General features: G+C 55.3%; 2 protein-coding genes across 3 annotated transcripts; one reads left to right on the plus strand and one right to left on the minus strand.

Annotated features, from left to right (window-relative positions):
• The first annotated feature begins 554 nt into the window (after positions 1 to 554).
• Positions 555 to 5,272, plus strand: Chpf (chondroitin polymerizing factor). The gene is made up of 4 exons (XM_076865843.2): positions 555 to 1,097; positions 2,077 to 2,650; positions 3,094 to 3,273; positions 3,607 to 5,272. Exons 1-4 carry the CDS (start codon positions 784 to 786, stop codon positions 4,861 to 4,863), a joined length of 2,325 nt encoding a protein of 774 aa, XP_076721958.1. The 5' UTR covers positions 555 to 783; the 3' UTR covers positions 4,864 to 5,272.
• A 903-nt stretch (positions 5,273 to 6,175) lies between these two features.
• On the minus strand, positions 6,176 to 27,779 carry Asic4 (acid sensing ion channel subunit family member 4). 2 transcript variants are annotated; one of them, XM_076866136.2, is made up of 10 exons: positions 26,816 to 27,397; positions 11,237 to 11,381; positions 11,011 to 11,138; positions 10,669 to 10,831; positions 10,116 to 10,172; positions 8,176 to 8,329; positions 6,969 to 7,060; positions 6,807 to 6,886; positions 6,429 to 6,533; positions 6,176 to 6,289 (listed from the first exon to the last, which is right to left on the minus strand). In XM_076866136.2, exons 1-10 carry the CDS (start codon positions 27,395 to 27,397, stop codon positions 6,176 to 6,178), a joined length of 1,620 nt encoding a protein of 539 aa, XP_076722251.1. The 2 variants fall into 2 exon arrangements, with proteins under 2 accessions (XP_076722251.1, XP_076722250.1); XM_076866135.2 differs by lacking the exon at positions 10,116 to 10,172 and having other exon boundaries at positions 26,816 to 27,779.
• Positions 27,780 to 27,827: the final 48 nt, after the last annotated feature.

The raw sequence follows: 27,827 nt of genomic DNA on the forward strand, positions 1-27,827 counted from the left end.
AAGAGGCTGTGCAGGGGCCGGAGGGGCCGGGGTTGCTTGGTGCCAGAGGATCCAACTGACTGGGGTCTAGGGAAAGTCCGGCGTGCGGGGAAGGGGGCTGCTGGGCCGGAGACACCGGTCTGTGCGCGGCGGCGTCGCCGCTCCACCTCCAACACCGGCTGGCACTCCAGTCCCGCCGCGTTCAGGGACTCAGGCCGGACCCCGGGACAGAGAAAAGAACAGGAGTAGGGGCTCGGGCTGCCCCAGAGCCGCGGCCCCATGCCCTGAGCCCGCCCGCGGCCTTTGGTGCTGATGGACAGCTCCGGCCCTCTACTCCTGACGTCACTCAGGGCGCACCATCCAAGCAGGGGCGGGCTGCTTCTGACGTCACCCGGGACGCACCAACCACGCCAGGGGGAGATAGGGGACTCCGCCCCCGGCGTCTCCCTCTCCGGCATTGAGGAGGGGGCACTTCCGGGGGTCCTTCCCTTTAACCTCCCCCTTCTCCTCCCTCCCCGGTAGCTGGAGCCTGAGACCCCACCCCGGGGGCGGGGCCCTCGCAGTGACACGTCGGACAGCGGCTGCTGCGGCCGGAGCTCCCGCGCCAAGCGCAACTGGAGTGAGATTGAAGCCTTGCGCTGGGGATTCGGCTCGGGCCGCTGGCTCTGCCCGGCGGGGAGGGAGCGGGCCCGCCCACTGGGCCCGGGCCCTCCGGATCCGCCCCCTCCCCGGTACCGCCCCCTTGGAGCCTCCTGGGGCTGCTCTGGGGCTGCGCCCGGGCCGGGGGCCCGCGGTCCGGGCGCCATGCGGGCATCGCTGCTGCTGTCGGTGCTGCGGCCCGCTGGGCCCGTGGCTGTGGGCATTTCCCTGGGATTCACCCTGAGCCTGCTCAGCGTCACCTGGGTGGAGGAGCCGTGCGGCCCAGGGCCGCCACAACCCGGAGACTCTGAGCTGCCGCCTCACGGTAACACCAACGCGGCTCGCCGACCCAACTCGGTGCAGCCGGGAGCAGAGCGCGAGAGGCCCGGGGCCGGCGCAGGCGCCGGGGAGAACTGGGAGCCGCGTGTCTTGCCCTACCACCCGGCACAGCCCGGCCAGGCCGCCAAGAAGGCCGTCAGGTAGTGATCAGCCCTGCCTGCCCCATCCCCGGGCACCGGCCTGGACGCGCGCGCGGGGGAGGCAGCCGGAGGCCGGGTCAGGCTCCGGAAGGAAGGGGCTGGCCGGCCAGGAAGTCTTTGGGCCCAGATAACTTCCGATGGCCCTGCTTTCCTGGAACCCTGGGGCCGGTTTGAGGTCCTCTCTGGGCCCCAGCCCGATGTGAGCTGAACTTACCTGCTCCTGTCCTAAGCTGGCTCCACGCAGTGTTCCCCCAAATGACCTCTTAGCTCCTCGGCTGGGCTATTGAGGTTGGATAAATCACTAATATATAGGATGAGTGTATAAAGAGAGGGAGAGAGAAAAAAAACTAGACTTACCTGTATCTTATTCCTGATGGGTTACAAGGACCATCTTGGGGTGAGATGGGGAGGGAGGAATGTACTCATTAATGTCCTTGCTCGTGGGTTGAAATCATTTCTCCTGAGTAACACTGGGCTCAAATTCCAATTCTGCAATTTACCTTCTGCCTTACAAAGGTGCATTACTGTCCTAGTTTGCCCTTCCCCAGAACACACTCTATACACCCCTGTGCCACATATTCCTTTACATCATTCATGTGATGTGCTTGTGATATTACAAAGTATTATATAGAAATAAGTATATACATGGTGTGTCAAGCATTTGGCTAAGTGTTTTAAATGGCAGCTATCCCTTTACATCCCCTTTTAAAGAGGGTTAAGGTTAAATAGCGTGCTCCAGGACAAAACTGCTAAGTAGTAAAATCAGGAATCGAGAGCCATGATATATCTCTCATAGCTGCATGGATATTGCCATTCCCAAATGCAAAGTGTAGTGGGTAAGACGTGTTTCACTTAGAAAGATGTGCTATTCTTATCCTATTCATAGGCGAGGGAACAGGCCCAAAGAAGGTATGGCCTGCTGGAGCCTGTGTATGCCCTGGTGTCTTTTTCTATAATCCTGAACTGTCTCTTCCCCCAGGACCCGCTACATCAGCACTGAATTGGGCATCAGGCAGAGGCTGCTTGTGGCGGTGCTGACCTCACAGGCCACATTGCCCACTCTGGGAGTGGCTGTGAACCGCACACTGGGACACCGGCTAGAGCGTGTGGTGTTCCTGACTGGGTCACGGGGCCGCCGGACACCCACTGGCATGGCTGTGGTGACGCTAGGCGAGGAGCGGCCCATCGGTCACCTGCACCTGGCACTACGCCACCTGCTGGAGCAGCACGGAGACGACTTTGACTGGTTCTTCTTAGTGCCTGACACCACCTACACTGAGGCGCACGGACTGACACGCCTAACTGGCCGCCTCAGTCTGGCCTCCGCTACCCACCTCTATCTCGGCCGACCCCAGGATTTCATCGGTGGAGAGCCCGTCCCCGGCCGCTACTGCCACGGTGGCTTTGGGGTGCTGCTGTCCCGCACACTACTACAGCAGCTGCGCCCCCACCTGGAAGGCTGCCGCAATGACATAGTCAGTGCACGCCCAGACGAGTGGCTGGGACGTTGCATCCTGGATGCTACTGGAGTGGGCTGCACAGGCGACCACGAGGTGGGAAGATAAGCTTGTACACTTCCCACTGAGAGGCAAAGGTGTGGTGGTGATACAGGCTTTGGTGTTCATGCCAATTCTGTCATTTTCTGTCCTTGTGACTCTGGGTACATAACTAAATCTGAGTGTCAGTATCCTCATACATGCCAATGGAAATAATTATTGCCCAGGATTGTTATAAGGATTAGAGAAAATAAGGCAACCTTTCACACAGTAGGTGTTCAGTGTTAGTTATTTTATTTGAAACCCTGGACAGCTCTGACATGGTTGTATGTCCAGTTCACAGGTGAGCTGGCAGAGGCCAAGGTCACTCAAGCTCAGTGGGTCACAGTATACTCCAACCCACAGAAATCTGACTCCAAGCCTACAATTGGTTGTAAGATGAGGAGATGAGACACTTTGAGACAAGGGTGAAGATAATTCATTATTCTTCCTTTCCTTAGGGGGTACACTATAGCTATCTGGAGCTGAGCTCTGGGGAGCCTGTGCAGGAGGGAGACCCTCGCTTCCGAAGTGCCCTGACAGCCCATCCTGTGCATGACCCTGTGCACATGTACCAGCTGCACAAGGCCTTTGCTCGAGCTGAGCTGGAACGCACGTACCAGGAGATCCAGGAGTTGCAGGTATAGTCTGGGTTTGGAGGTGTGGGGGAAGGGTGTGGGACAAACAGGGCCTAAAGTCTCAGATCCCAGGGAATACAAAATTAGAGCCCGAATCACAGAACAAGCTTATTTCCCAGTCCTTGTCTGTTTCCACATTCTCAGAGGAGCCTCCAGAACCCCTCCCCACCTTGTAACTGTTAGGCTGCAGAAAGAATATGTGGGGGCCCTGGATAGGCAGAGTTGTGTAGAGGACTAGGGGTCCAGCCTGAGTGGCATCTGCCACCTACCCAGCCCCTCAACTGTGTGCTGGTGCTAGGGTCTCTGCCTTGCTCATGGCCTGTTTCTCCGGCTCAGTGGGAGATCCAGAACACCAGCCGTCTGGCTGCTGATGGAGAGCGGGCGGCTGCCTGGCCTGTGGGCATCCCAGCACCATCTCGCCCCATGTCACGCTTTGAGGTCCTACGCTGGGACTACTTCACAGAGCAGCATGCCTTCTCCTGTGCTGATGGCTCACCCCGCTGCCCACTGCGAGGGGCTGACCGGGCTGATGTGGCTGACGTTCTGGGGGCAGCTCTGGAGGAGCTCAACCGCCGTTACCACCCAACCCTACGTCTCCAGAAGCAGCAGCTGGTTAATGGCTACCGTCGCTTTGATCCGGCCAGGGGAATGGAGTACACACTGGACTTGCAGCTGGAGGCAATGACTCCCCAGGGTGGCCGCAGGCCCCTCACCCGCAGGGTGCAGCTGCTCCGACCACTGAGCCGTGTGGAGATCTTGCCTGTGCCCTATGTCACTGAGGCCTCGCGTCTCACTGTGCTGCTGCCCCTGGCTGCGACCGAACGTGACCTGGCCCCTGGCTTCCTGGAGGCCTTTGCTACTGCAGCACTGGAGCCTGGAGATGCAGCAGCCCTGACACTGCTGCTACTGTATGAACCACGACAGGCCCAGCGGGCAGCCCATGCAGATGTTTTTGCACCTGTCAAGGCCCACGTGGCAGAGCTGGAGCGGCGTTTCCCTGGTGCCCGGGTGCCCTGGCTCAGTGTGCAGACAGCCGCCCCCTCCCCACTACGCCTCATGGATCTGCTCTCCAAGAAGCACCCGCTAGACACACTGTTCCTGCTGGCCGGGCCAGACACAGTGCTCACACCTGACTTCCTGAACCGCTGCCGTATGCATGCCATCTCTGGCTGGCAGGCGTTCTTTCCCATGCACTTTCAGGCCTTCCACCCAGCTGTGGCTCCACCACAGGGGCCTGGGCCACCAGAACTGGGCCGTGACACTGGCCGCTTCGATCGCCAGGCAGCCAGCGAGGCCTGCTTCTACAACTCCGACTATGTGACCGCCCGAGGGAGGCTGGCAGCAGCCTCAGAGCAGGAGGAGGAGCTGCTGGAGAGCCTGGATGTGTATGAGCTCTTTCTGCGCTACTCCAGCCTGCACGTACTGCGTGCGGTGGAGCCAGCACTCCTGCAGCGCTATCGGGCCCAGTCCTGCAGTGCGCGGCTCAGCGAGGACCTATACCATCGCTGCCGCCAGAGCATGCTCGAGGGCCTTGGCTCGCGAACCCAGCTTGCCATGCTGCTCTTTGAGCAGGAGCAGGGCAACAGTACCTGACCCCATCCACCATGGGCCCTTGTACCCTGGCGCGGCTGCACCCTGCCCTGTTCTTTCCCAATAACCCACAGCCACCTGCCAGTCTCGCTGGCCAAAACCTCAGACCCCGGGGCTGCCTGCTGGTCCCCTGCTCTGGCTTTGTGGGACCCTGGGCTCAGGACAAACCCTGGGGGACGCACCCCCAGAGTCACCCCTTCATGCCCTAAGCCCAGTCTCCCCATGACACTGCTGATTCAGGCTGTGGCCTCTGTGTATTTATGCCTGACGCCAGCCACATCTCCTGGGCTCTTGTCCTAGGGGCCGGGCTGCAGATGAGTTGGAGACAGGGGGAGCTGAGGGAGGGGGGCATCTCCCACCTTCTCCCTTTTGGACCCCTGATGAAGCTCCCTTAATAAACTGGCTGAACGTGGACTGGTGAATCTGAGTTTTTGAAAGGTAGGGGTTGGAGAAGTGGGGGGTTGATCCTGAGGATGGAGGTGTCTTGTTCTTGCTGGGGACTGCATTTCCTTTTGGGGGACCAAGTCATGAGCATGCCCATCCCAGCCCCAGCCACTGGCATATGTTAGGTCTCACACACACACTCAGAGAATTCTTTATGCTTCTTTATTCATAATTTTGTCAATACTTTATAAAACCAGTCTGGAGGGAGAGAGGCCTGGGAGGGTTGCCTTCCCACCCCAACCCAAGCTCAGTCAAGCTCTGAAAGGTCTACCCGCTCCCTGAGGAGAGGACTTGGGGAGGGGTTAGTGCAAGGGGACTGGGAGCTAGGCCAGACCTGCTGGGCTACCCACTCCCCCTGCCAAGAGGGAAACTGAGCCTGGAGAGGAGGAAGTAGGACTAGCCCAGCACACCTGAGTCCCAGGGACTTGCCCTCTTCTGCTGACATTGGCTCTCGGACCCTGGCTGTCCTGGAATCACCCACCCCTGTAGCCCCACCCACCTTCTACATATGTACCCCACCCCCACCCTGTCTTCCCTAAATATATACAAATGTACAGAGGGTTCCACCCTGCAGGGGTGGGCTCCATCTCCACCTCCCTCTCTATTCTTTCCTCCCCCTTCACAGGGGCCCTTGGTCTAGTCCCCAACCCTCCCTGGGCACCAGCCCTGGGGGTGGGGAGACCCTCCTAAAGAGCAGCAGAGGCAAGGATCAGGTGAGAGCAAGAACTGTGTCCTGGCCCTCAGTGAGCACCGCCTGCACCTCTTAGCTTGTGCTGCCCCCAGGCCTTCTGTCCCAGGAGCAGGAGGAGATAATATTGGGGATCCAGGGAGGGGTTCCGGACTCTTGGGGCTTTTCTAACACAGCACCATCCTAGCAAGCGAAGTCTTCAAAGAGGCCTCCGGGGGGGCCATGGGGGTGGTGGTGGTTGGGGAGCAGGCTGCTGGCGCCCCCACCCTCAGCACAGCCCCGGCTTGGACAGGGACTCTGTAGGATGAAGAGGGAGTAGAACGGGAGGACTCAAGCAACAGCCTTTCCTTGTCCCCTCGGGCCCTTCAGAAATTCTGGGGGGATGTTAGGTCCTGAAGAGGGCACTGGTTGCAAACTCTGAAGAGCTTGCCCTCACCTGCTCCTTCAGCTCCTGCAGCCCCAAAGTGGAGATGCCTCCAGTGGAGGTTCGCAGGGGCGTCTTAGGCCGCCGCCATACCCGCTTCAGTCGGTCCCAGGACACCTTGAGGGTCAGGGTGGGGTATAGAAGCGGGCTCAGGAAATTTGGTAAAAAGAGGGCTGACTTATAGGACTTGCTGCCCAGCAACTCCCCAGTAAGATCCCACATCATTCTGGCCAAACCCTTCTGCTTCCTCAGGGCCCTCAGGTCTTCCAGCCAGTCAGGCCCAGCTCCAGCTGACTGCCCAGCCAGACCAGCTCCACTAGGAGCCTGCCCACCCAGCTCTGGGTCTCCCACATGCTTGTTCCCCCACATCCTTGTTCCTGACTCCCTTGCCTCATAGATGTAGTCAAGGATCTCCAGCAGCGTGAGGATGCTGGCCCCAATGAACAGGCCCATCTGTCCCCCGAGGTCTCCTGGGGATCAGGAGGGAAGGGTCAGAGGGAGCAGCTTGGGCTGATCCAGCCCATGGGAGCAGGGGCAGGGGCTAGGTCTCACCAAGCAGGGCTGACAGGCCATAGGCTGCTCGCTGCTCCATGGCTTCAGAGGTCAGGGCCTCAAAAAAGACGTCTAAGACCAGGAAGTTCTCCCTGTGGAAAAAGAAAACAAGGTATCTGCAGGGCCACTCTTCCTGAGGAGATAGCTGGCAGGAGCAACTCAGCTCCGGCAGATTCTGATCTGAATACCCTTTGTGTGCTGGGGAGCTTGTGACCACCCTCTCAGACTCTCAAGGGCCATGAGGGGAGGTAGTCCCCGAGGTATTAGCTTCATATTTTGAATGGTAGGCAAAGGCCCAAGAGACCTCTGAGGCCTGAAGTATTGTCTCCTATCTCTTCAAAATCAGCAGGATCTTCACCTTGCCTCTTCCTTATGCCTCTCTAAGAACCTTCAGTGGTTCCCTACTGCTCATTAGTCTTTCAAGGCTGTCCCCCCGGATCTGTTACATTGTGTCTTCTTATCCAGTTTTCTTCTGAGCTTCCCTCCACACAGGCTTCCTGCTGCTCAGGCTTTTCTGAGTACCCACCACTCTACAGTTCTCCACTAAGAAGCCTCCCCTCTCTCCCCCAAGGTTGCAACCCAGAGTCCTCAAAGACCCAACTCATGCCTCCCCTACTTTCCTTCCCCCATCAGGGTCTGAAAACCAGCATAACACCATCAAATGTGGCTTGTTCCAAATGTGGCACGTAGGTTTTGTATCAGAATTATTTGTACCCACCACCCAGCACTGGGCCTGGCATGTAGACCATGCTTAGTATTTGTTGACTGGCTGCAGTACTAGACTCAAGGCTCAGTACAGCCCCTCCCCGTGCCTCTCCCACCCACCCTCTTCTTCGTCAGCATGCAGTTCACTCCCTGGGTATTTAATGGCTCTGGGGTTGCCAGGAAGAAAGACATATAAAAGGTTTTAAAACAGTGGAGTCCATGCAACAGCAGGGATATGTACAGGAGGCTGTGGGAGCTGAGAGAGGACATTTGGGCCAGGAAGTACTTTCCTAGAGGTGGATACAATATGGGACTTAAAGGATGGGTAGTCAGAAGAAAAGAATTGTGAACATCATTCCTGGCAAAGAAGATTCATCAAACATGAATATCCAGCCCACTCTCAGTCTCCATAATGTACCAGGCCTATTGAAGGCAGACTCCATACACACACACACACACACACACACACACACACACACAAAACCCATAAGTAGGCACATACCGTATGTAGGTCTCATTGCGGTTGTACTTCCTCGCCAGGTACCGGGCTGAGCCCCTGTTGGGGATCCTGACCATGGAGATTTCTTTCCCATAACGGGTCAGGTTGCAGGGGGTAGGGCAGAAGCACGGGCCCTCAGAGCCCCCACCCAGGGAGTCTGCAACACAGAGGTATCAACTGCAGTAGGGGAGAGTGGCCCACAAGCCCACTAGCTGCAGGGAGGAGGCACAGGGGTTGTCCTGAGGCAGGCATGTCCACCCTGAGAGCCAGCCCTAGCACTTCCTAGAGGACACTGGCCAGGAGTTCTTGCTGGACCAGCTTTAGAAAAACCAAGAAGGCAGGTGTAGGAGAACCCACAGCACCCTCCCATAGGTTTATCCCTCTGCTCCCAGCCCCTGGGTCAAGGAGGCCCCATGCTCAGAGGGAGGTCAGAGCCCATCTGCAAAACCAATCAACCACGAGGCCTCAGACACACAAGTAAGTATAGAGAGGATGCTAGGATGGATGGACAGACAGACAACAAAACAAACAGGCAGACAAGATGTGCAAGCTCATTGTGCTGGGGTTTCTCCACACATGCCTTCAGATCTATTCTCCACTCTCCTCTCTCTTGTTCCATCCCCAGGAGGCTGTTTGTCAAATGAATCACCTAGACTCTCTTGCCCTCTGGCCTTGGATTGGGCAGGGTCAGAGGATGTGAGGTAGGAGAGGCCAGGGTATGACTTCCTGATTGTCAGACTGTAGGTTGGCAGAGGTTGTGGTTCCCCCTCACCTGCCATCATCATTCTGCCCCAAGTCTCTGTCTGGGTTCCATGGTGCTCCCTTCCTGCCTGATTTGGACCTGGGAGAGTGAAGGCTCCCTGGTTTCTCTAGTTCTGTGGGCTCTCACCTCCCTTATCCCTGATCACACATCTGTTCCTTCACTGAACACTCTTCAACCACCCCTTGAATGGATGCAGGTGGTGTGGAGGTCAAAGAAGATCTGCATGTGCCAGTCTGCCATGCAGCCTCTCGCCCTGCCCCCCAGGCCCATCCCCCAGGGTCCTATCACTTCTGAATTATTACAATGAGCTGTGGCCAGTGCCCCTGCTTCAAGTCCTATCAGACTCACCTTTGGAAGGTTCAGTGGCATTCCTGCCTTGCCTTAAGCCCTCATTGGCTTCCCAGAGCCTCCCCTTCCATTCTGTCAGCCCCTCCTTCTCTGCCTTCAGCCACACTGACCTTTCTGGCCTTAGCAAAGCACACTCTCTGGCCGAAAGCTCTTTAGTGCACACTGTTCCCATCACCTAAAACATGTCCTTTGCAGCTGGCTGACTCTCATGCACCCTTCAAGCTCAGCTATATTTCACTTCTCCTAGGAATCTTTCCTGCCCTCCTTGGGGCTGCATGACCATCCTTGGGGCCTTGTAGCACCCCCAGGCTCCCTATCCCCACTGTGTCACAGCCCAGGTGGGCTGTAAGCTCATCAAGGGCTGGACTCTTGTTGCACTCCCACCTCTAGCACCCCAGAGGAATGTAAAGGTCTGAAGAATGAATGAATCAATCGATGGATGAATGGATGGGTGAGTTGCAAATCAGGCGAGACCTGTGGACAGATGGGGTTGCCTGGCTCACACCGACAGGCAGCAACGTATTCTTCCTGAGGCAAGAAGTCATTTTGCTTTCTCAGAGAAGTTGAGCTCATTGGCTGAACCAAGATTGGAAGCCCAGCCCTTCAGCCCCAGTCCTGGGCTCTCTGCAACCTCACCCTGTGAGCATCACTTACCCAAGTGTCTGCACCTGCAGAGGTTCTCAGACACCCCTGAGGTATGGGATAAGGCTCAAGTCCCAGGAAGAATCCTCCAGAGAGAGATTGGGAGAGGAGCCAAGACAGGGAGGGAAAGGGTGGACAGAGAGATGAAGAGGGTGATGAAGAGGTGAGGGAGAGGGGAGGCAGCACGGACCCAGTGTGTGGTCGGCACACTCGATGTAGATATTTGGCGGGCAGATGGTCTCATTGCCTGAAAGGAGAAAACATTATTCCTGGAATCTACAATCCCTTCCCCTCCCTCTTTTACCATACACCCAGTGTGGGCATGCATGCACCATATGTACACGAATGTACATGTTTGCACATACACATGCACAGATGAACTGATACACACTTCTGCACATAAGCGTGAAAGTGCATTTATGCCTGTAAATATGCATCCTTGCACACACATATATACATGGTATGCAATTTATTTGAGCACAAGCATACAATACCCCAAAATACACATGCACACAACATGTACATAAGCACACACATGCACAAATACATATTAACATACATTCCCAAATGTCTATGTAAAAACATGCAGAAGATCCCAAGCATGTACACAAGCACACTCTCATGGCTATAAGACATGGGCATATGTTGTACACCTGCAGGTACCTAAGCACACATCCCCATTCCCAGAAGTTATGGAGCCCCGCAGAGTGGCACAGAGGACCAGCTGGGGGTGGGGTGCCTACCTGGCATATGCACCATCCGGCAGTGGCAGCGCTGAAGCACGGCCTCCTTTTCACAGCGCAGCCGGCAGGCAGACACACTATAGGCTGAGTAGCCCTGCAGCTCAGGCTCCCTGAGTTCACTCTCTGCCCGGCAGTTGCCCCACGGCTGGGGCAAATAGGTCAGCTGCAGAGGTAGGGCATGAAGGGGTCAAGGCCAGGAGTCCTTCCTGATGCCCAAAGCCACAGCAAGGACCAAGGGACCTGGTGGGCTGTGAGCCTCTGGAAGGCAGGCCTTGTTGGGACCCCCTTTGATCATGGAGGCCCAACCCCATGCCTAATCCAGGACTAGCTGGGAGTGCTCACCCGCTGTTCCTGGCAGGACACAAAAGTCTGGAAGCCTGGAGACACACCAAACCCCAGCTGGTGGATATAGGGTGGCTCCTCTTGGCTGTGGATCTGCACCCGGATACCTGCCTCGAACGATGTCTCATCTACACAGCAGAGATGAAAATCTTTGGAAACCTATCCCAGACAGAGGGTCCAGACCCCAGTCCCCAGATTGGCCCTTGTCCCTTTCCCGCCTGTATACTTGTCTCCCTCCAGATGGGCAGGTACTCCTCCTGCTGGATGTCTAGCATGATCTCCAGGCCGCTGCCCATGCCCCCAGCCCGACTGGGGAGTGAGCTCTGCGGATCCGCGTTGAAGGTGTAACACTTCCCATAGCGAGTATAGACCTGGAGGGGGGCAAGGTGAGAGACCAGGAGCTGAAACAACTCCAAAATTCTCTTTCCCTATTGCCCAAAGGCCACCCCTGCCCCAAAGGCCATTATAAAAGCAACTAATGTACAGTCCACTCTCCCCTGAGCTCCATCTTTTCTACTGTCATGCCCCTTTGATGATTAAAGGGAAGCTCGAATTTACAACACATCAATGCCAGAACTCTTGATATCATCTCAATATCCTGTCCCCAACCACCATTCTCCTCTCTGAATAGAGGGTCCCATAATTGCTATCTGTTTTTCAAGTGAGGATCCTTAAAATCTCCATCTCCCTCACCCTACATCCAATCCAGCAGCAAGTCCCCAGCAATTCTGCTTGAGACAGAATCCCTCTATTTCTGTTCTCTCTCCGGTGACGCCCCCATCATCTCTTCCTAACTGATCTCCCTTCATTCATCCCTGCCCCTCCATCCTTTGCACAGCAGCCAGAACACTTAGATGCCATCAAACCACCTGCTGGCTTTTACTATCTGCATCCTACACCATCATGTTATACACCTCAAATACACAATGAAATAAATTTTATTTTTAAAAAACAACCATGGATTCCCATTTTTCTAGAAAATGCAGTCAAGTTCCTTTCCTAGCCTGAAAGTCTCCATATGATGTAACCCCTGCCTGCCTCTCCTGCCCCTCCACCCCTGGATCTGTGACAACTTCAAACATCTGCCCCTCCTTTCCCCTCTGGTCTTTGTTGTTGTTGTTCACTCTCCTGGAATGCACAAGTGAGCGCATGCACACTCACATGCACGCGCGCGCGCACACACACACACACACACACACACACTCTTGGCACAGCTGTTAAGCCTGAGCTTAAGCTTCTCGCTCATACACCACACACATGTTCAGTTTGTTGATCTGCTCAGGTAGTTACCAAGACCTGAGATGATCTGGTTCGTCTACCTGTCCGCCTTCCCACCACCACCACCAGAGCGCACGCCTCGCAGGAGCAGCGAGCCTGCCTTATATCTTCCTCTCTTGCCCCAGTGCGGAGCACAAGCGATGTTTAGGTAAGCTGTTAACTGCAGAGCGAAGTCCTTCTCCCTATTCCTTTGGGGAGGATTCTCCGGAATGGACACCAGATGGCGCTGACGGCCCAGAGATAGAAGCTGAGGCTCGGGCTGGGGATTGAGCCAGAGTTGCGCGGCAGCTGGGGTGGGAAAGCGGCCGAGGGAGAGGTGGATCTAGTTCCTCCTGCCAGGCTCACCCCACAGAGACAAGCCCCTGGGTCAAACCCATCACAGGCAGCACCTTCCCTGGGGGCAGGAGGTCAGCGCACTCAATCACGCTCCTGCGCTCCCCCTCCCTGCTCCTCAGCGGAACATGTTCACACTGTAAAAGCTGGGACAAATGGCACGAAGCTGTGTCGAAGGAAAAGATCTCCTGGAGGCCTCGCTGCGGAGGAGAGGGCAGAAGGGACAGAGAGGCGGGGTTGAGGGCAGTGAAGTGCAGAGATCGTAGCAGAGCCTAGGGGGTCCGGGGGACATCTCATGGGGCAGAGTTAAGTCCTCCCTCTGTCGCTGGGTCAACCACCCAGCCTGAGTGCTCCAGGGATCCCACCCTGCTCCTCTCCCTCAGGCAGTTCTTGCATCCAGTAGGCTACCCTGCCTGATTCCTAAATCAAAAACACACGCATAACAAGTAGCTTGGAGTTTACAAAATGGGGCAACATCTACTGCTGCTCCATCTCATCCACGCAGCCTCTCTGGTATCAGGTAGGTTTATTATCTCTATTATTACAGATGAAGAAACTGCAGCTCAGAGAGGTGAAGTGATTTGCCCAGGGTGACACAGCTGGTGAGCAGGAGTGGTGGAACTCAGCCATGGGCAAGGCTCTAGCTTCTCCCACCCTAAGCTCACTCCACCTCAAGAGGCTTTTCCTCCATCCAGGTGAAATGAGACAGGATGCGACCCCATGTGTCTTTTCCCCTGTACCTTTTTCCTTTCTGCTCCACTCCTCTGCATCTTCTGCACTCATTCTCTCCATATCTGCTGCTTTTTAGTGCTTCACCTGTCCCCCGCCCAGCCTCTGCATTCCAGTTCTTGATCCCCATCTATATCACCCCTGCTCTCATCTGTGTCCTCCCTGCCTGTGTCCATCTGAGGGCCTGGAGTAGGCCCCACAGTTCCAGGAGCCCTTGATATGCCCTGGGCAGTGTTGACTGAACATGCTCTGTTTAATTGAATCCTCATGAAAAACATAATACCATGAGGTTGGTATTATTATCTCCCCATTCTACAGATGAAGAAATCAAGGCTCAGATAATTAAGCTGATATGCCAAGATCTCCAAGATCAGTGCTTCTCAAACTCCAATGTGCACACAAATCACCTGGGGAACTTTTTATTTCTTCTTGTTTCTTGGTACTGGGCACTGAACCCAGGGGCATTTACCAGTAAGCTACATCCCCAACCCTTTTTATTTTTTGTTCTGTTTTGTTTTGAGACAGGGTCTCACTGAGTTGCTTAGGATCTCTCCTCCTGAGTCATTGGGATTACAGGCACGTGCTATGGCGTAAAGCTGGCTATCTGGGGACTTTTTTAAAGTGCACATTCTGATTTAATAGATAGGGTTGGATTTGGGCAGGACTGAGATTCTGTGTTTCTAATAACCTGCTGACCACACTGTGAGAAGAAAGATGTTAGGTGAAGGGGTAAGAGGCCAGCAAAATGGTCTAACCAAGACCTGTGTTCTTTCAACATGTCACCAGAGGTAGAGGAACCCCAAATGGGCTGGGTACAAGATTCCTGGGTCCCTGGTGGTGGGAAAATGTAGATGGGGGGAATATGTAAGTATTTGCAAAAATTTCAAAGTGAGCAGGACATAGTGGTACATGCCTGTAATTTCACTACTTGGGAAGTTGAGGCAGGAGGATAGCATTTGAGGCCAACCTGGGCAACTTAAGGAGACCATGTCTCAAAATAAAATAAAAAGGGCTGGAGATGTAGCTCAGTGGTGGAGTGTTTGCCTAGCATGAGTGAGGCCCTGGGTTCAATCCCCAGCAAGACACACACATACAAATCTCAACATGCCTGACCTCATACTATTTCCAGCCAAGAAGATGCTGGAATCAGCTCTTGCTGACACAGCCAGTTTTGAGGGCATGCTCCAGTTGAGAGGATAAACAAGGCCTGAACTGTGTGGGGGACCTGGGAGATGAGCAGTTCACTCATTTCCCCTCCACTCTCATACCACCTTGGCAGAGCCCTGACTGCCAGGCAATGCCAAGATCTTTTGGAAGCTCAACCTCACCCAAGAATGGGGGGATGAACTCTCTGAGGCTGGGAGTCCTGTTTCCCTCTTGGCATACCCAGAGCCCAACGAGATTTGCAGAGGAGAGGTGAGCGACAGAGGAAGGCAAACGCCATCAAACACTCCCACTTCCTACCAGGTCCTCTGATAGATGCTTTTGATCTGTTTTCTCCTTTGAGCCTCCAAGGAAGCCACAGGAGGTAAGTGTCATTGCCCCCTGTTTAGCGATGAGACAAACTGAAGCTCAGAGAAGGAAAGTGACTGGGCACCCAGCAAGTAAATGACGGGCAAGATGCAAACAGAACAGACCCCTGTGAAGGCACAGTAGGTGCTTACGAAATACCTGGTGGGTAGATGGGTGTTCAGTGAGTGAGTGACTTCTGGAGGCTCCTGATCCTGGGTGGGGCAGTACTGGAGGGACACACGCTACAGGATGCTCAGCCAGCCCCACACAGGATGGAACAAATCCCTAGCTTGGGAAGGGGGTGATTGTGGGACACATGTGCCCTTGAGGTGGTTGTGCAGGGAGGTAGGTAGAAGTAGTCCAGGCCTAAGAGAGTCCCTCTGCAGGGAATGAACAGGCTAGGCGGAAAGGACAGGCCACCTGCACAGCCCAGGTCAGGCCCCACTGCTGAGCAGAGCACAGCGTTGCCCCGGAGACAGTCCCTGGCCCAGGCAGCGTCGCTGGGGCCGCCAGCTCCTAAGTGGCAGAACTCTGGTGGCAGCACAGCCCACAGCTTCTTCCATGGAGACGGCACGGCTGCTCAGCCACAAGGTCCCACTGGCAGTCCACTGCTCCTGCCACATGGACTGTCCTGGAAGGAGGGCATGTGGACAGGGGTTAAGAGTCCATGGCCCAATTAGAGGGGAAAGTCCCAGGCCAAGAAGTGTCCTGATGGCAGTGGGGCTTTCTCCAGATCACCCACCCACACCACTCCTCAGCCTCTGCACCCTGTGCCGATCACCTCTCTTGGTCTGGTCCTTCCTTCTCTCTGCCTGGGCTCCCAGGCCCACTTCCTGACCCTACCCGGAGCTTATGGCCTGCCAGAGGCCCCTCTGAACTCAGGGTGAACAGCTTCTCCATAGGACTCTCTTGGATCCCCTCTACCACCTCCTTTCTGGACAATCCTCTGCCGGTCCCTTCTGACTACCTCTCTGTCCCCTACAGAGCTGGCCTGGAGCCCAGCCTGAGTCCGCCTCCCCAGCCTCTGTTTTCTGATCTTGTTCTGTCTCTCCAACGCTTCTCTATCCCTGGTCTATCTGTTTCTGGCACCTGATCGACTGTCTGTCTAGACTTTTTCTCTGCCCTCTGTCAGCCTGTCCCTCCCCCCAGCCTCTGTCTTTCTCTTACATTGTGTGGAGGCCCCCTGGCCTCTTTGTCCTCTGCCCTCTGCCTCTCTCACTTGCTTTCTTCTCTGCCTGATCTCTGTCTCTTGTCTTCCTCTGAGATTATCCCCTGAGCCTGAGGTCATCCCCACCAGGTGCCCCTCCTTCTTCTCCTCCCCCTTCTCTGGGTCTGTCTGAGACAATGATCAGAAGTTGGGAGCAATCTGTCCAGAGCTTGCTCCCCTGAGCGATTGCTTCCTTCAGCCTCCTGAGCTCCATCTATCCACAGCTCCTATTTCCTCAGATAGCTCTCCCTGGCTGGCTGGCTGGCTGGCTTCTCCAGGAGCCCTCCCCAGTCCCTCATTCTCCCTGCAGTCACAGAGCCCACAGGGTTAATAGGCAATTAGCAGGGCCAGGGCTCAGAGCTGTGGGGGAGAGGGCCCTGGGCCTTCAGGAGATAAGAAGCAGCCAGGAGCAGTGAAGACCAGACTGGGCTAATCCCAGAGCTAATCTGCAGCCCAGGCTTTATCTCCACCACCTTCTGGGCACCTTGCTTCTGCCAAAACCCTGGCACCCGCCCTCCCACTCACTTTTCCATGGTAGTTCCTTCTCCCAAATTCCACCAGCCCTCCTCCGATAAGTCCACCCCCATGCTTCTCACTTGGGCCTCTCTTACCACTACAATACCCCGAGGTCCAGGGTGGGCCAGTGGAAGGGGGTGCAACTCCATCCTCCCTGGACTGAGTCTTGCACTCTGCAGTCAGACAGCTCCCAGACCTGGCTTTACTCAGGAGTGACCAGGATCAAAGCCTCCTCCTTCTTTATCCTCCAGGAGCAGAGAAAGAAAAATGGCACCAACCCAAAACTTCTGGGTGTTTATGCCAGTCAGAACTTCGATGTCACTCAGTCCAACCCTTCTTTGCCCAAGACTGAAACAGAAGCCTAAAGATGACAAGGTCCAAGTCCAAGTGCACACAGGAAACTGACAAATTCAAAACTGGAACACAGTCCCACCTCCCTTATAAGCACCAGCATTCTCCACTCATTTCAGCCACTTCTCTGGGAGTCAGTCAATGCTGGTCCCAGCTCCAGCTCTACCATTAACAGCTTGTGGCCTTGGTTAGCCAAGTGATTTATCAACTTCTCTAGACCTCAGTTTCCACATCTCTCAAGTGGGGACAAAAATTCCTGCCTGACATTTCACAGGGTAGTTGTAAGTCTCAAAAGAGATAAGAGACCAAGCATGATGGTGTGCACCTGTAGACCCAGCTACTCAGGAGGCTGAGGCAGGAGGATTGCTTGAGCCCTGGAGTTCAAGGCCAGTCTGGACAACAGAGTGACATCCAATCTCAAAAAAAAAAAAAAAAAAAAGGCATTTGCAAGATGAAATTATGTATATGAGGCCTCAATATTAGTAATGGGAGTTGTATAGACCAATATGAACCAAGATAGGGCATGGATTGCCCATTGGATGTCATACTGGAAATGGATACACAGAAGTCTCATTTTGTGTATCTCATTTTGGAGCCTAACAAAACAGGGTTCAAATCCTGCCTCTTCCACCAATCTTGGGCAAAGAACCTTAGGAGCTTGATTTAACCTCTCTGAGCCCCAGCTTGTGCCTCTATAAAAGGGGAGTGGTGATTCATTTTCCTAAAATTAGGAGTGAGGATTAGAGAAATTCAGAGTGACGTATGCTAGGTGAGCCCATTTGGGAAATGGAGCTTCCTGCAGAGATGGTACAGCAGCTCTGATTTGGATTCTCACTGGGCCCACCCTCACAGGGCAGCATGCCCCTTGGTAAGGCTTTCTCTGGAACTTGGAAGCTGCTCAGAGGATGGCACTTTGTCAGAGAAAATCCCGCAGGCTCTGATATAGATACGGTTGTCCTACCAGCTGGAAAGCCTAGCCTCGTTTACCAGCAGGCCTTACCCTTAAGTCCATGGGCTTTAACTGCTCTGATCTTCCATTTTTTCATCTATAAAATGGGAATCAAAATAAGCACCCTTTGGCCTGGGGTTGTGGCTCAGTGGTAGCGTGCTTGCCTAGCACATGTGAGGCACAGGGTTCGATCCTCAGCACCACATAAAAATAAATAAATAAAGGTATTGTGTCCAACTACAACTAAAAAAAAATTTTTTTTTTTAAATAGGCACCTCTCTGAGGTGTTATGAAGAAAGAGATAATTACATAACATATTAGAATCAGCTAACATTTAATGAGTGCTTACTCTGTGTCAGGCACAGTCCAAGTATTTTACATAAATTTGCTTGTCAATGCTGACAGAAATGATAGGAGTATCCCTACTGTCTCTGTTGTACAGACAAGATAATGGAGGCACAGATAAAGAACTTGCCAGGGTCATGTAGTATGGTAGATTGGTGGACCAGTCAGTCTGGCCCAGAGTCTGCATTCAGCCACTGTGCAATATACACCTGGCACACAGCACTTACAAACAGTAGGTGCTCAAGGAAAGGTGGATGTTCAAACAACATGTGTCCAATACTATTGGTGAAGCCTGTACAGATGCATCATAGAACAAAACAGTCTCTGCCTTTAGGGAATTTGCCATCCGGCCCTTGGGCATTCATTCATTCAAAAAGTGTTGAGCACTACATGCCAGGCAAATTCTAAGTGTCAGGTCTACAAACAAGAAGAAAACACAAAAATCCAACAATCCTATCACAGGTAGAGGTTATTAGCTGTGGTCCATGCTATGATGTCAAAGCCCAGTCAAGCCCTCTGATGGTGGAACAGGACCATTGGGTTAGAGGGTCAGGAAGAGCTACCTTCCACTGCCCAGGAGGGGCATAGGGATTGTGTCACAGTCAAGACCAGAGAATACACTTATCCCCTCCAGGGGTCCTGGCTGTCATGTGAATGGTGTAGGTCTCCATTGCCTTATGGTCAACACAGCCCCTAGTCCCCACTATCACCCATGAGCTTTTCAAGGAGACTTCCTTCCTAAGGTGAGTCTGAGAAGCAATGGTCACTGTGTTTGTTCAAATGTAAATGTGAGCACTGTGGTGGATGGAAGGAGGACCAGCAAGGCCTTGAGATTTCTGAGCAGGGAGCTCAAGCGGTGGAAGAATGATGGAAGAATGTGGAGGTCCAGGGAGCGCCAGCTTCTAACTGGAAGGAGGAGGCCGGACAGTCAACCATGTTCCCCTGGCAGCCACGCTTAGGCCTTAAACCCTAGAAAATCAATTTTTCAGGCGAGAATATTTTTAATTGGTTATTAAGTCCTTCCCTGACCTCCCCTCCCATGCAAAGTTGTCGCTAAGAGTTGTGCTTACACTGCGGAGTACACACCCACGCCGGATGTGAGTTGCCAGTTCCTAACAAAGCTGAGGTGGCCTTGGGGACAGCCATGGGTGGCTGTGTGCCCACCAGGAACTTTGACCGGCCCCCAAGCCCCCACTGCTGTCCCGCGCATACCCCCCACCCTGAAAGCCCAGGCCTGGCCCACCCGCAGCCCAGAGCCGCACCGGGCCCACTCTCCACGCCCGCGCGTGCTCCTGCGGGGCAGGCATCCATCACCGCGCCAGCGCCCTCCTCCCGTCTCCTCCTCTCCTCCGGGCGCCTCGGCTCTCCTCCCTGGGTTTGCCTCATTTGCATTCCCTCGGCTCCCGGCTCCTCGGCAAAGTGACCTCCGCGCACACAGCAGCGCCAGAGGCTTCCACGGCGGAGGGAGACACCGTCGCCCGCCGCCCGCCGCGGCCAGGGAGGGACGAGGGGGCGGGAGCCCGGAGAGCCTGGAGAGGGTCGCGAGGAGATGTCTGCAGAGCTGGGGGTGGCTGGCGGGCGTGGGGATAGCCTAAAGGTCTGGTGCTCAGGGGCACCGAGGAACGCGGGTGGGATTTGAACCCGGGACCTCAGGTGCCTCGTCGGGCAGAAATGAGACGTGGAGGTCAGTCGAGGCCCAGAAAAGCGGAGCCTCAGAAACGAAACCCCTACCCCGGGTTTCTGTGCTTTGTACTCCCGCTGGGGAGGGGCCAGCGCCACGGAGCAGTCACCCTGGGGTCCCAGCCCTCCCGGGGCCTGCCCAGCCCCCTGGCCCCGCTCCCCTGGCCCGCCTAGCCGCCTCCCCTCCCCCCGTTTGGTATTTACACCTTTCACACATTTGTAAGCTATTATCCTGTCCACGCTTAGTCACCGCTGAGCCAAGCGCCACGGATTTAGCTCCTTTAATCTTTCCTCCTAAATCAATCCTCCATTTCCCCTTAATCATCCCGTGGCTCCTCTCTGAACTCTCGCTGCTGCCTCGGCTGCCGCAGCCTATGCCTATCTCTCTGGAACTGCTTCCCCTCCAACCAAAACGAGTGTCCCAAGGGCACCGTGAACATTTGAGGGGTGGGTTGGATTTCCAGAGCTGCCAGCCCCCAGCCTGGGGACCCAAAGAAGAAATACAGACACCCCCACCACCTTCCTGGAAAACACAAAGCAGGGGAATCTTCCTGTCCCCACCCTCAGGGTCCCTGTCCACCACCCCCCAACCCCCCCCCCCCCAAATCTGGGGTGGCTCTGAAGATCCTAAGCCTCTACCATGTTTTGCAAAAAATGACAACAAGAAAATGCCCTGGTAGGTCTTCTCCCCTCAGGCCTCCTGCCCACCAAGCTGGCTGTCCCCACCTCTTCTGCCCAGCTGCTCAAAGGAGGTGGGATGCAGAAGAGCAGAAGAATCTGGAAGGGCAGGCAACACTGCTAACCCCCAGCCTGAGGCTGCCCTCTCATCTTCCTCCAGGGTGTCTGTGCATCTTTCCTGAACCACCCTCAGGTTCCATCCCCCACTCTCCCTCCCCCACCCAGTAGGACCCACTGAACCACTGAGTCAGGGGCCTCAGCAGGAATAACCTTGAGGCTGGGTGCGCTCAGTGCTCCCTGGGATCCCCTACATTCCTGATTCTTTCTGCCCCCAGCCCTGATCTAACAGAGGCAGCCCTGCCACCAACCACAAGAGGGAGCAGATCGCTCCTGGGAAGCTGAAGGGCAGGAATGGGTGTCCAGGAAGGAATACTGTAGGGAAGAAAGAGGGAGGACAGGAGGGGAACAGTACGTGGGGGCCATTTCTTCAAATGCTAATCAGCATCTTCCGGCAGTGCCAGGAGAAGCTGAGCTGATAATGAGCCCAGCTCAGGGCTGATTCCTGATTAATGAAGAGGCCACGGGGCTGCTGAGTGGGGCCGGGTGGGGCATGTTCCTCATGACCCTCCCCACTGCCCTTGCAGACCAGCCCTCTGTGACAGTAACAATCTCTGCCCTTCCTTGCAGGACCACACCATCCAAATCCTGGTCCACCAACTCCACTGCTAAAGTAGCCAGACTGAGGCGCCCCCTGCAGGAGGGCCTAAGGGACAGCAGCCAGTGTTGGAGTAAGTGGTGAGCAGGACCAGCGATCACACTGGGTTCCGGGTAAGTTGGAGACAGCCCTTGCTGTTTTTTATATCAGAAAAAAAAATATTAAAATAAGCAAGATTTGGGCCTTAGTTGGACAAAAATAGGAAACCTTCCAACACTGGGCACCCTCATGTTAACTGGGCACCCTCCAGTTAACTGGAAATGAAGAGCAGCTGTCCATTCTGTTAAGTAATCTCTAGTTCTCCTCAGACCCCTCCCTTCCCCACTGTGTTCCCTCCCTGACCTGACTGCCTGGCTCCTGAAGGACTGACCCTGAACTAGATGTTGAACTAATTGTGTTCAAGGTTCACACCTTGAAAGAGGATGGTACCAGAGGAGACAGAGGACATAGGGTATGGGGGTCAGAGCTCATCTGGTATATAAGAGGCTTGAACCAACCCCAGCCAATTGGGAATCCTTCCAGAGCCAACAAAGGCTAGAAGTAGCCCTTAGGTTCTCAGACCCAAAAGCAAAAGAATGGAGTTGGGATGGATCATGGAGTGGCCACTCCCATGGCCAAGGGCAGGGGGTCTAGTGTTGCGGGGAGTAGAGACTATCAGTACTGGTCTGACCATAAAAGAAACTGAAGGGGCTAAGGGGGAAGCTTGGATGGAAGGAGGGGATTGCTGAGGAGCCCCAAACGGGGAACTTGGGCAGCCAAAGAGAGAGAGAAGGCTTACATGCTCTTCCTCTTGTATCAGAGCTGCCCTGGGTGGCGGCTGGGTAGGGCTGGGAGAAGAGGGAGGAGGGCAGGGAGGGGGACTGCCCAGCTGGAAGAGGCCTTGTCTAATTGTGCCTGATTAGTAGAGAGGAAGAGAACAGGGCGAGTGATTAATAGTCACGGCAGTCACCAGCCTGTGGGGAAGGAGTGTTGGGAGGGGGAGGGAAGCCTGGGAGCCAAGAGGGGATAGAGACAGTGAGGCACCCACAGGGCCCTTGTCTCCCACCCCTCCAGGAATTTTCTAAACCCCCATGAAGAAGGTCTGGGTCCTACACCTCCCTCCTTAGGGACTCTCCCGCTCCTCCATGCCTCAATTTTCCTAGAAGTGGAATGGAAGACGAAAGGCCAATTTTTGATCTGCACCTGGGAAAAAAGGTCCCTTGGTTTGCAAGGTGTTTCTAGATGCCCCAGTGCCCCAGGCACCCTCCTCAGCTCAGCCTGGTACCTCAGCCTGAACAGTAGTTCATAGCCTGCAGCCATTACAGTTTGTCCTTGATCCCAGTTCTAATTCCAGCCTGCCAGGCAGTCTGAACCTCATTCCTAGAATCATCAAGAGCTGCACTGTCCAAGACAGTAGCCACTAGCCACACATGCCTAATCACATTTCAAATACTCATCAGCTGCGTATGGCTAGTGACTACCATGCTGGACAGCACAGACACAGGACATTTCTGTCATCACAGAATGTTCTTTTAGCTAGCACTGACCTAGAGTGTGCGTACACTCTGGCACATATGCACATGTGCGTGCCTATTTGAATCAAACAGAAATGATACGACGGCACAGAGGAGGACTTGGGCCCGAGGGTAACAGGGAGGGAAGACCAGGTGATGGACAGCAGCAACAATGCCAGGGGTCCAAAACCAGTAGGTGGTGCTGTGAACAGTCAGGTTAAAGATAGCTAGGAGCAGGGTTGGTGGCGTTTCTGACAGCTGACACTTGCAGAGTGCCTAGGATGTGGGTGCCAGGCAGCGTGCTAAGCACTTCAGGCATCTCTTTAATCCTTAGGACAACCCTAAATGTTTAGGTTCTAATATCCTATTTAATGAATATAAAAACCGAAGCTCCCAGAAGCATTTTTAGGTCCCCCCAAAGCCATACAGCAGAAAGGGTAGAGCCAAGGTTCAAATCCACACAATCAGGAGACTCCAGAACTCACACAGTTGACCTCTCCAGGTACAGTCTCTAGCTAAGAGGAGATGCTGAATTTTAGAGCCGCCTTGGCTTTGTACAGCTAAAGGGTGATGCCTGTCTTCCAGAAAGTGGGCAGGCTGGGCATGAGCCTGGTAGTGAAAGTGGAATTGGGGCTTGGGGCACAGGACCCCTGGAGCAAATGGTGGTAGGAATGGGGAAGAAAGAGAGAACCATCTACAAATTGGCAGGGGAACACATAGGTGACAGAGAAAGTAGGAGGTATAAGTGGGAGTGGATTGGTGTGAGACTAAGCATGGCAGGGAAAGGGAAAGGGAAAGAGGAGGAGAGCTGGGGACTAGCTAGAGGAGAGCAGTGTGGAGGGAGAGCACCCCCAGCCCCAGCATCCTCTTCTCTCTTCTTCCCCTCCCCCCTCTCCTCCTCTCCACACCGTGACCAGCCTGCCTCATCCTGCCTCATCCCTTAAGCCTCCCCAGCCCTCTTCAGCCCAAGTGGCCTCTCTCTCTGAACTCAGGTTCTTCCTATCCATGCACCTCATCTGGCAATTAATCCTGGCACCTTATGACACCACTTGCATGGCTGATTAACTCTTGCATGGTTGCTTAAGTTTTTGAGCATCCCTGTCCTTGCTCTACCATGGGACTGTAGGCTGCTTGAGGACAGGGACCAGGGACTAGGGCTTCTCTTCTTTGCTGTCCCCCACAACTCCAAGCAGGGATCCCAACACATAGTAGGTACACCGAGCTCCATGTTGATGGACTGCCTGGGAGTGAATGAGGGGCTATCTGGGAGCACCGGGTGAGAGCAGTTGCAGTGGTAACAGAAACAAGAGCAGCAGCTTAGGGGACTGGGGGAGGGTGCATTACCAGGAGTAAAAATAGGCTGGAAAATGTGACATTTATTAACTTGGATTCCGGAGGAAAGGTCACAGCAGAGTGGGGAGTGGGAAAGAGGAAACAGGGAAAGCAACAGAAAACACATAATAGCCCCTTACTGAAGGCTGTCGCCGTCACTGACCATTTCATGACCCACTTGCTTCCATGTTCCCCACCAACTGTCTCAGGTACCCATCTCCCCATCACAGACCCCACACATCCCCAACATGGACTCCATGTCCTCTCCACAGAGACAATTACAGACCTCATGCCCTCACCAGACACCGCAATGTCTTCATGTCCCTTCTCCAGTTTTGCCCAGATGACATGCTCTCATCTTCCCCGAGGCCGCGGATCATGGGCCCCATCTCAATCTCTAATTCCAGACCCTGGTGCATTTGCAGCAGGCTCAGCTCGAAGGTGTCAGATCCAAGGGAAGTTACACTCAGCAGATGGGAACAAGGTATGGGCATAAGGGTATGAATCTAGATCTGACATGGAGAATAGGAACCCCAAAGGGGACTCACCCCCCAGTACTTGCTTTGCTCCTCCTCCCCTTGTTATCCTGCTGCAGCCCCAGAGCTGAGACCCACAACTTCTGTCCTCTCTTCTGCAGCCCCAGGGTAGCAAAAGGCCTGTGGGAAATCCACCCTCACTCCTCCCAGCCCTTCCCGGGATTTCCAGGGACTCACCAGCTTTGATCAGGGGACTCCCTGTCCCTGTATCCTCCAGGCACCTCCTCCCTCCCTGGAGGCTAGGCAGGAACTCTGGCTCCCTCTCTTTACTTCCTCAGCCCCCCTCCATCTCTTTCTCCCCTTCCCTCCCACTGATATGTCATTACCCTTCCCCTTTCCTGCCCACCCCCAACAAGGGCCTGAGACACAAACTCCTGCTCTAGCTTGCTTAGGGGACACAAAGACCCCATTGATTTCTGCCCCAACAGCACCTGCTAAGACTGGACCCCTGCAACAAGGAGGGGTGAGGCTGCAGGACAGAGGAGCCCCATGGATCTTAGAGGCCACATACTCTATATCCCACCTCCTCCTCAGGGACCCTCCCAGGCTTGCCTTTGAGGAGCAGTGAGTTTTCCTAGAAGACAAGGTGTACAGCCAGACAATGGGCTGATGCCCTCTGACTCTGCTCCCAGCACAATCCTCTCCTTCTTGGCTCTCTGTTGCCATCTAATTGCCCCCACCCAATGTCAGGAGGCCCCAGACAGCAATCATGGTGGGGGCCAGGACCTGGTTGGAGTATGTTTCCTGGTGACACTGAGGCAGCAAGTGAGTGAAAGCCTGGGGTTGGTTGGGGGCTGGGCCTTGAGGAAGGAAAGTCCCCATTGCTGCTGGAGGCTGGCCTGAGTGGGCACCGTGTTGACACCACACATCTGCACCTGCATGGGCATTGGTACCGAGGATGAAAACACAGATACACACAGTGCTGCGAGTCAACTGTGGACTGGGGACAGCCATCTCAAGCACCGTGAATAATAGAGAGCCTGTGACTGTGGGTGAACGGATTGGTGATAGACAGACAGTACACCAGACACACCCCTCGCACTCACACACCTGACTGTGGGAGGTGTGCAGGGAGAGCAGCCCGAGCCGACACTCCCAGCCAGGGTACATGTGTTTGTGTTCCTACATGTGTGAGAGATGGCGCCAGCAATCTCTGCGTGGAGAATGGGGAGCAGCACTTGGGGTAGATGAAGGGGCGTCATGAGGTGAAATGGCACCCACAGCATGACCCCATCCTTGGCAGCTAGGAGCTGGAATATGGGCATGGAGCTGAATAGCTCTCTGGGCGTGTGGGTATGTGGGCGTGCAGGTGTGCATGTGAGTGGAGTGACAGGGACACTGAGTGCGTGTGAGAGGGAGTGTGCAGGAAACTGTGTCCCCAAGCAGTAGGAGTGTGTGTGTGTGTGTGTGTGTGTGTGTGCGCGCGTGCATGTGCGTGTGCTAGCACTGAGGGTGAATTATGCACACAGAGTGAATGAGTGATCCTCAGTGTAGGAGCCAGAGCCGGGCAAGGGAGCAACAAGGGGATGGAGGGGGCCACTGGCAGGCGAAGCTGGGGGGAGCATGAAAGAGGGATGTGTGAGGGTATCCGTGAAGGGGGGCAGTGAGAGACACAGGGACAGAAGAGACACTGGCACCCAGTGTACACGAAGACCATCTCTATCCAGTCTGCCAGCGGGGCCAGCTCCCCAGAAGGCAGCCCTGAGTCCTTCCCTAGCCAAAGCCCCCCAAATACCCCTCCCTTTCACCTTCATTTGGGGGGGGAGAAGAATTCAGTTGCTCCAGAAGAAAAGGGGAGCAAGAGCAAAGTGGGGATCAGTCAGTCCAGCCTTGGGAGGGTACATCCCTTCCCTGCTAGCTGACCAGCTTCAAGACCCCTGGGCTCACCCCAGGCTAACCCCTGGCCTCCAGCCCTGGGTACTGCAGCAGCGGCAGGACCAAGAAGAGGAGCAGCAGCACTGGGGTAAGTCCCTAGGACTGTCCACCGCTCCAGGGCTGGGAAGCCAGAGGGAAACACCGGTTGGGGAGACACCAGGCCCGCCTCTGGTGGCGGAAGGAAGGGAAGCCCCGTTGAGGATGCCCTCACGTACCACCCCCGCCCCACGCCAGCCTCACCACCCCAGGCCAGGCAGCCCAGCTGGCAGAACTCACCACAGAGAAGTTGCTGGCGGAGCAGTGATGCCCACTGAAGTTGCAGCTTTTGAGCATGTCGGCAAGCTGGTGGCCAGTGCGGTTGAGGATGTCTACCATGTCGGGCTCTGGGTAGCGCAGGCCAGCAGCACGGTGCCCATCCCGGTCTTTGGGGGGTAGCCCTGTCAGATTGGCCAGGTGGAAGATGTCAGCGTCGCTGAGTGCTGAATGCCGGAAGCGGTTGATGTTGCAGAGGGTGACAGCTGGGAAGCCCGCCACTGGGGCTGGGGCAGCAGGGTCCATTGCCACCAGGTGAGGCCGGGTCAGGTAGCCCCGGGCCAGGCCAGCTGCCTGGTACAAGAAGGCAGCCAGCGAGGTGAGTAGGGCCAGTGCCCACAGGGTTCTGCGCAGTCCATGGGGGCCTGGACCACAGGCCCGGCCCAGCCCATGCAGAGTACTGGTGCTGGCAAAGGTGGCCAGGTCCCGGGGGGCTGCTGCCCCCCGAGCAGCCCCCAGGAGGCTCTGCTCATCCCCTGCCTCCTTCTCCTTGGGTTTCGCATCTTCCTCAGCAAATTTGATTTTGCACACAATCTCGATCGGCATCTGTCCCTGGCTGCTGGGACTGGCCAGAGCCTCCCTGCCCCTGTCCCTCCCTGGCCAGCAGCCCTGGTGCCCTCCGGAGTGGCGGTGGTGGCAGCGGCTGCTCTTCTAAACTCAGGGCAAGCAGGAGGAGGACAGGGACAGGGTGGGGGCCCGAGGTGGGGGCGTCACTCCCACTCCCAGCAGCTCCGCAGCCCTGGTGCTGCTTCTGCCGCCGCTGCCTCTGCTGCCGCTTGTCTCTCTCCTCGATCGTCTCCTTGTGGCTTCCCTTATCAGCACCAGCACAGCTGTCAGCCCCTGCGTGTGTCCCTGCGAGCGAGCGAGTGAGCGAGGGAGCTAGCGCTGCTCCGCCACGCCGCGCAGCCCCAGCCGCTCCGCTCAGCATGTGCTCCGGAGCCCACCCCGTGCTTAATAATTCAGGACATGTCAACAG

This window comes from Callospermophilus lateralis, chromosome 9 (genome assembly GCF_048772815.1).
Source record: "Callospermophilus lateralis isolate mCalLat2 chromosome 9, mCalLat2.hap1, whole genome shotgun sequence".
Classification (NCBI taxonomy): domain Eukaryota; kingdom Metazoa; phylum Chordata; class Mammalia; order Rodentia; family Sciuridae; genus Callospermophilus; species Callospermophilus lateralis.

Bases quoted from the DNA above. Each gene is read 5' to 3' on its own strand.
- Chpf (XM_076865843.2), top strand. From the start codon at position 784: ATGCGGGCATCGCTGCTGCTGTCGGTGCTGCGGCCCGCTGGGCCCGTG. The intron at 2,651-3,093 runs GTGGGAAGATAA...TCCTTTCCTTAG, and splicing joins GCTGCACAGGCGACCACGAG to GGGGTACACTATAGCTATCT. The intron at 3,274-3,606 runs GTATAGTCTGGG...TCTCCGGCTCAG, and splicing joins AGGAGATCCAGGAGTTGCAG to TGGGAGATCCAGAACACCAG.
- Asic4 (XM_076866136.2), bottom strand. From the start codon at position 27,397: ATGCCGATCGAGATTGTGTGCAAAATCAAATTTGCTGAGGAAGATGCG. The intron at 11,382-26,815 runs GTGAGTTCTGCC...GCCCCCCTCCAG, and splicing joins CCGCCAGCAACTTCTCTGTG to GTCTATACTCGCTATGGGAA. The intron at 6,290-6,428 runs GTGAGGGCAAGC...TTCATCCTACAG, and splicing joins TGCAGGAGCTGAAGGAGCAG to AGTCCCTGTCCAAGCCGGGG.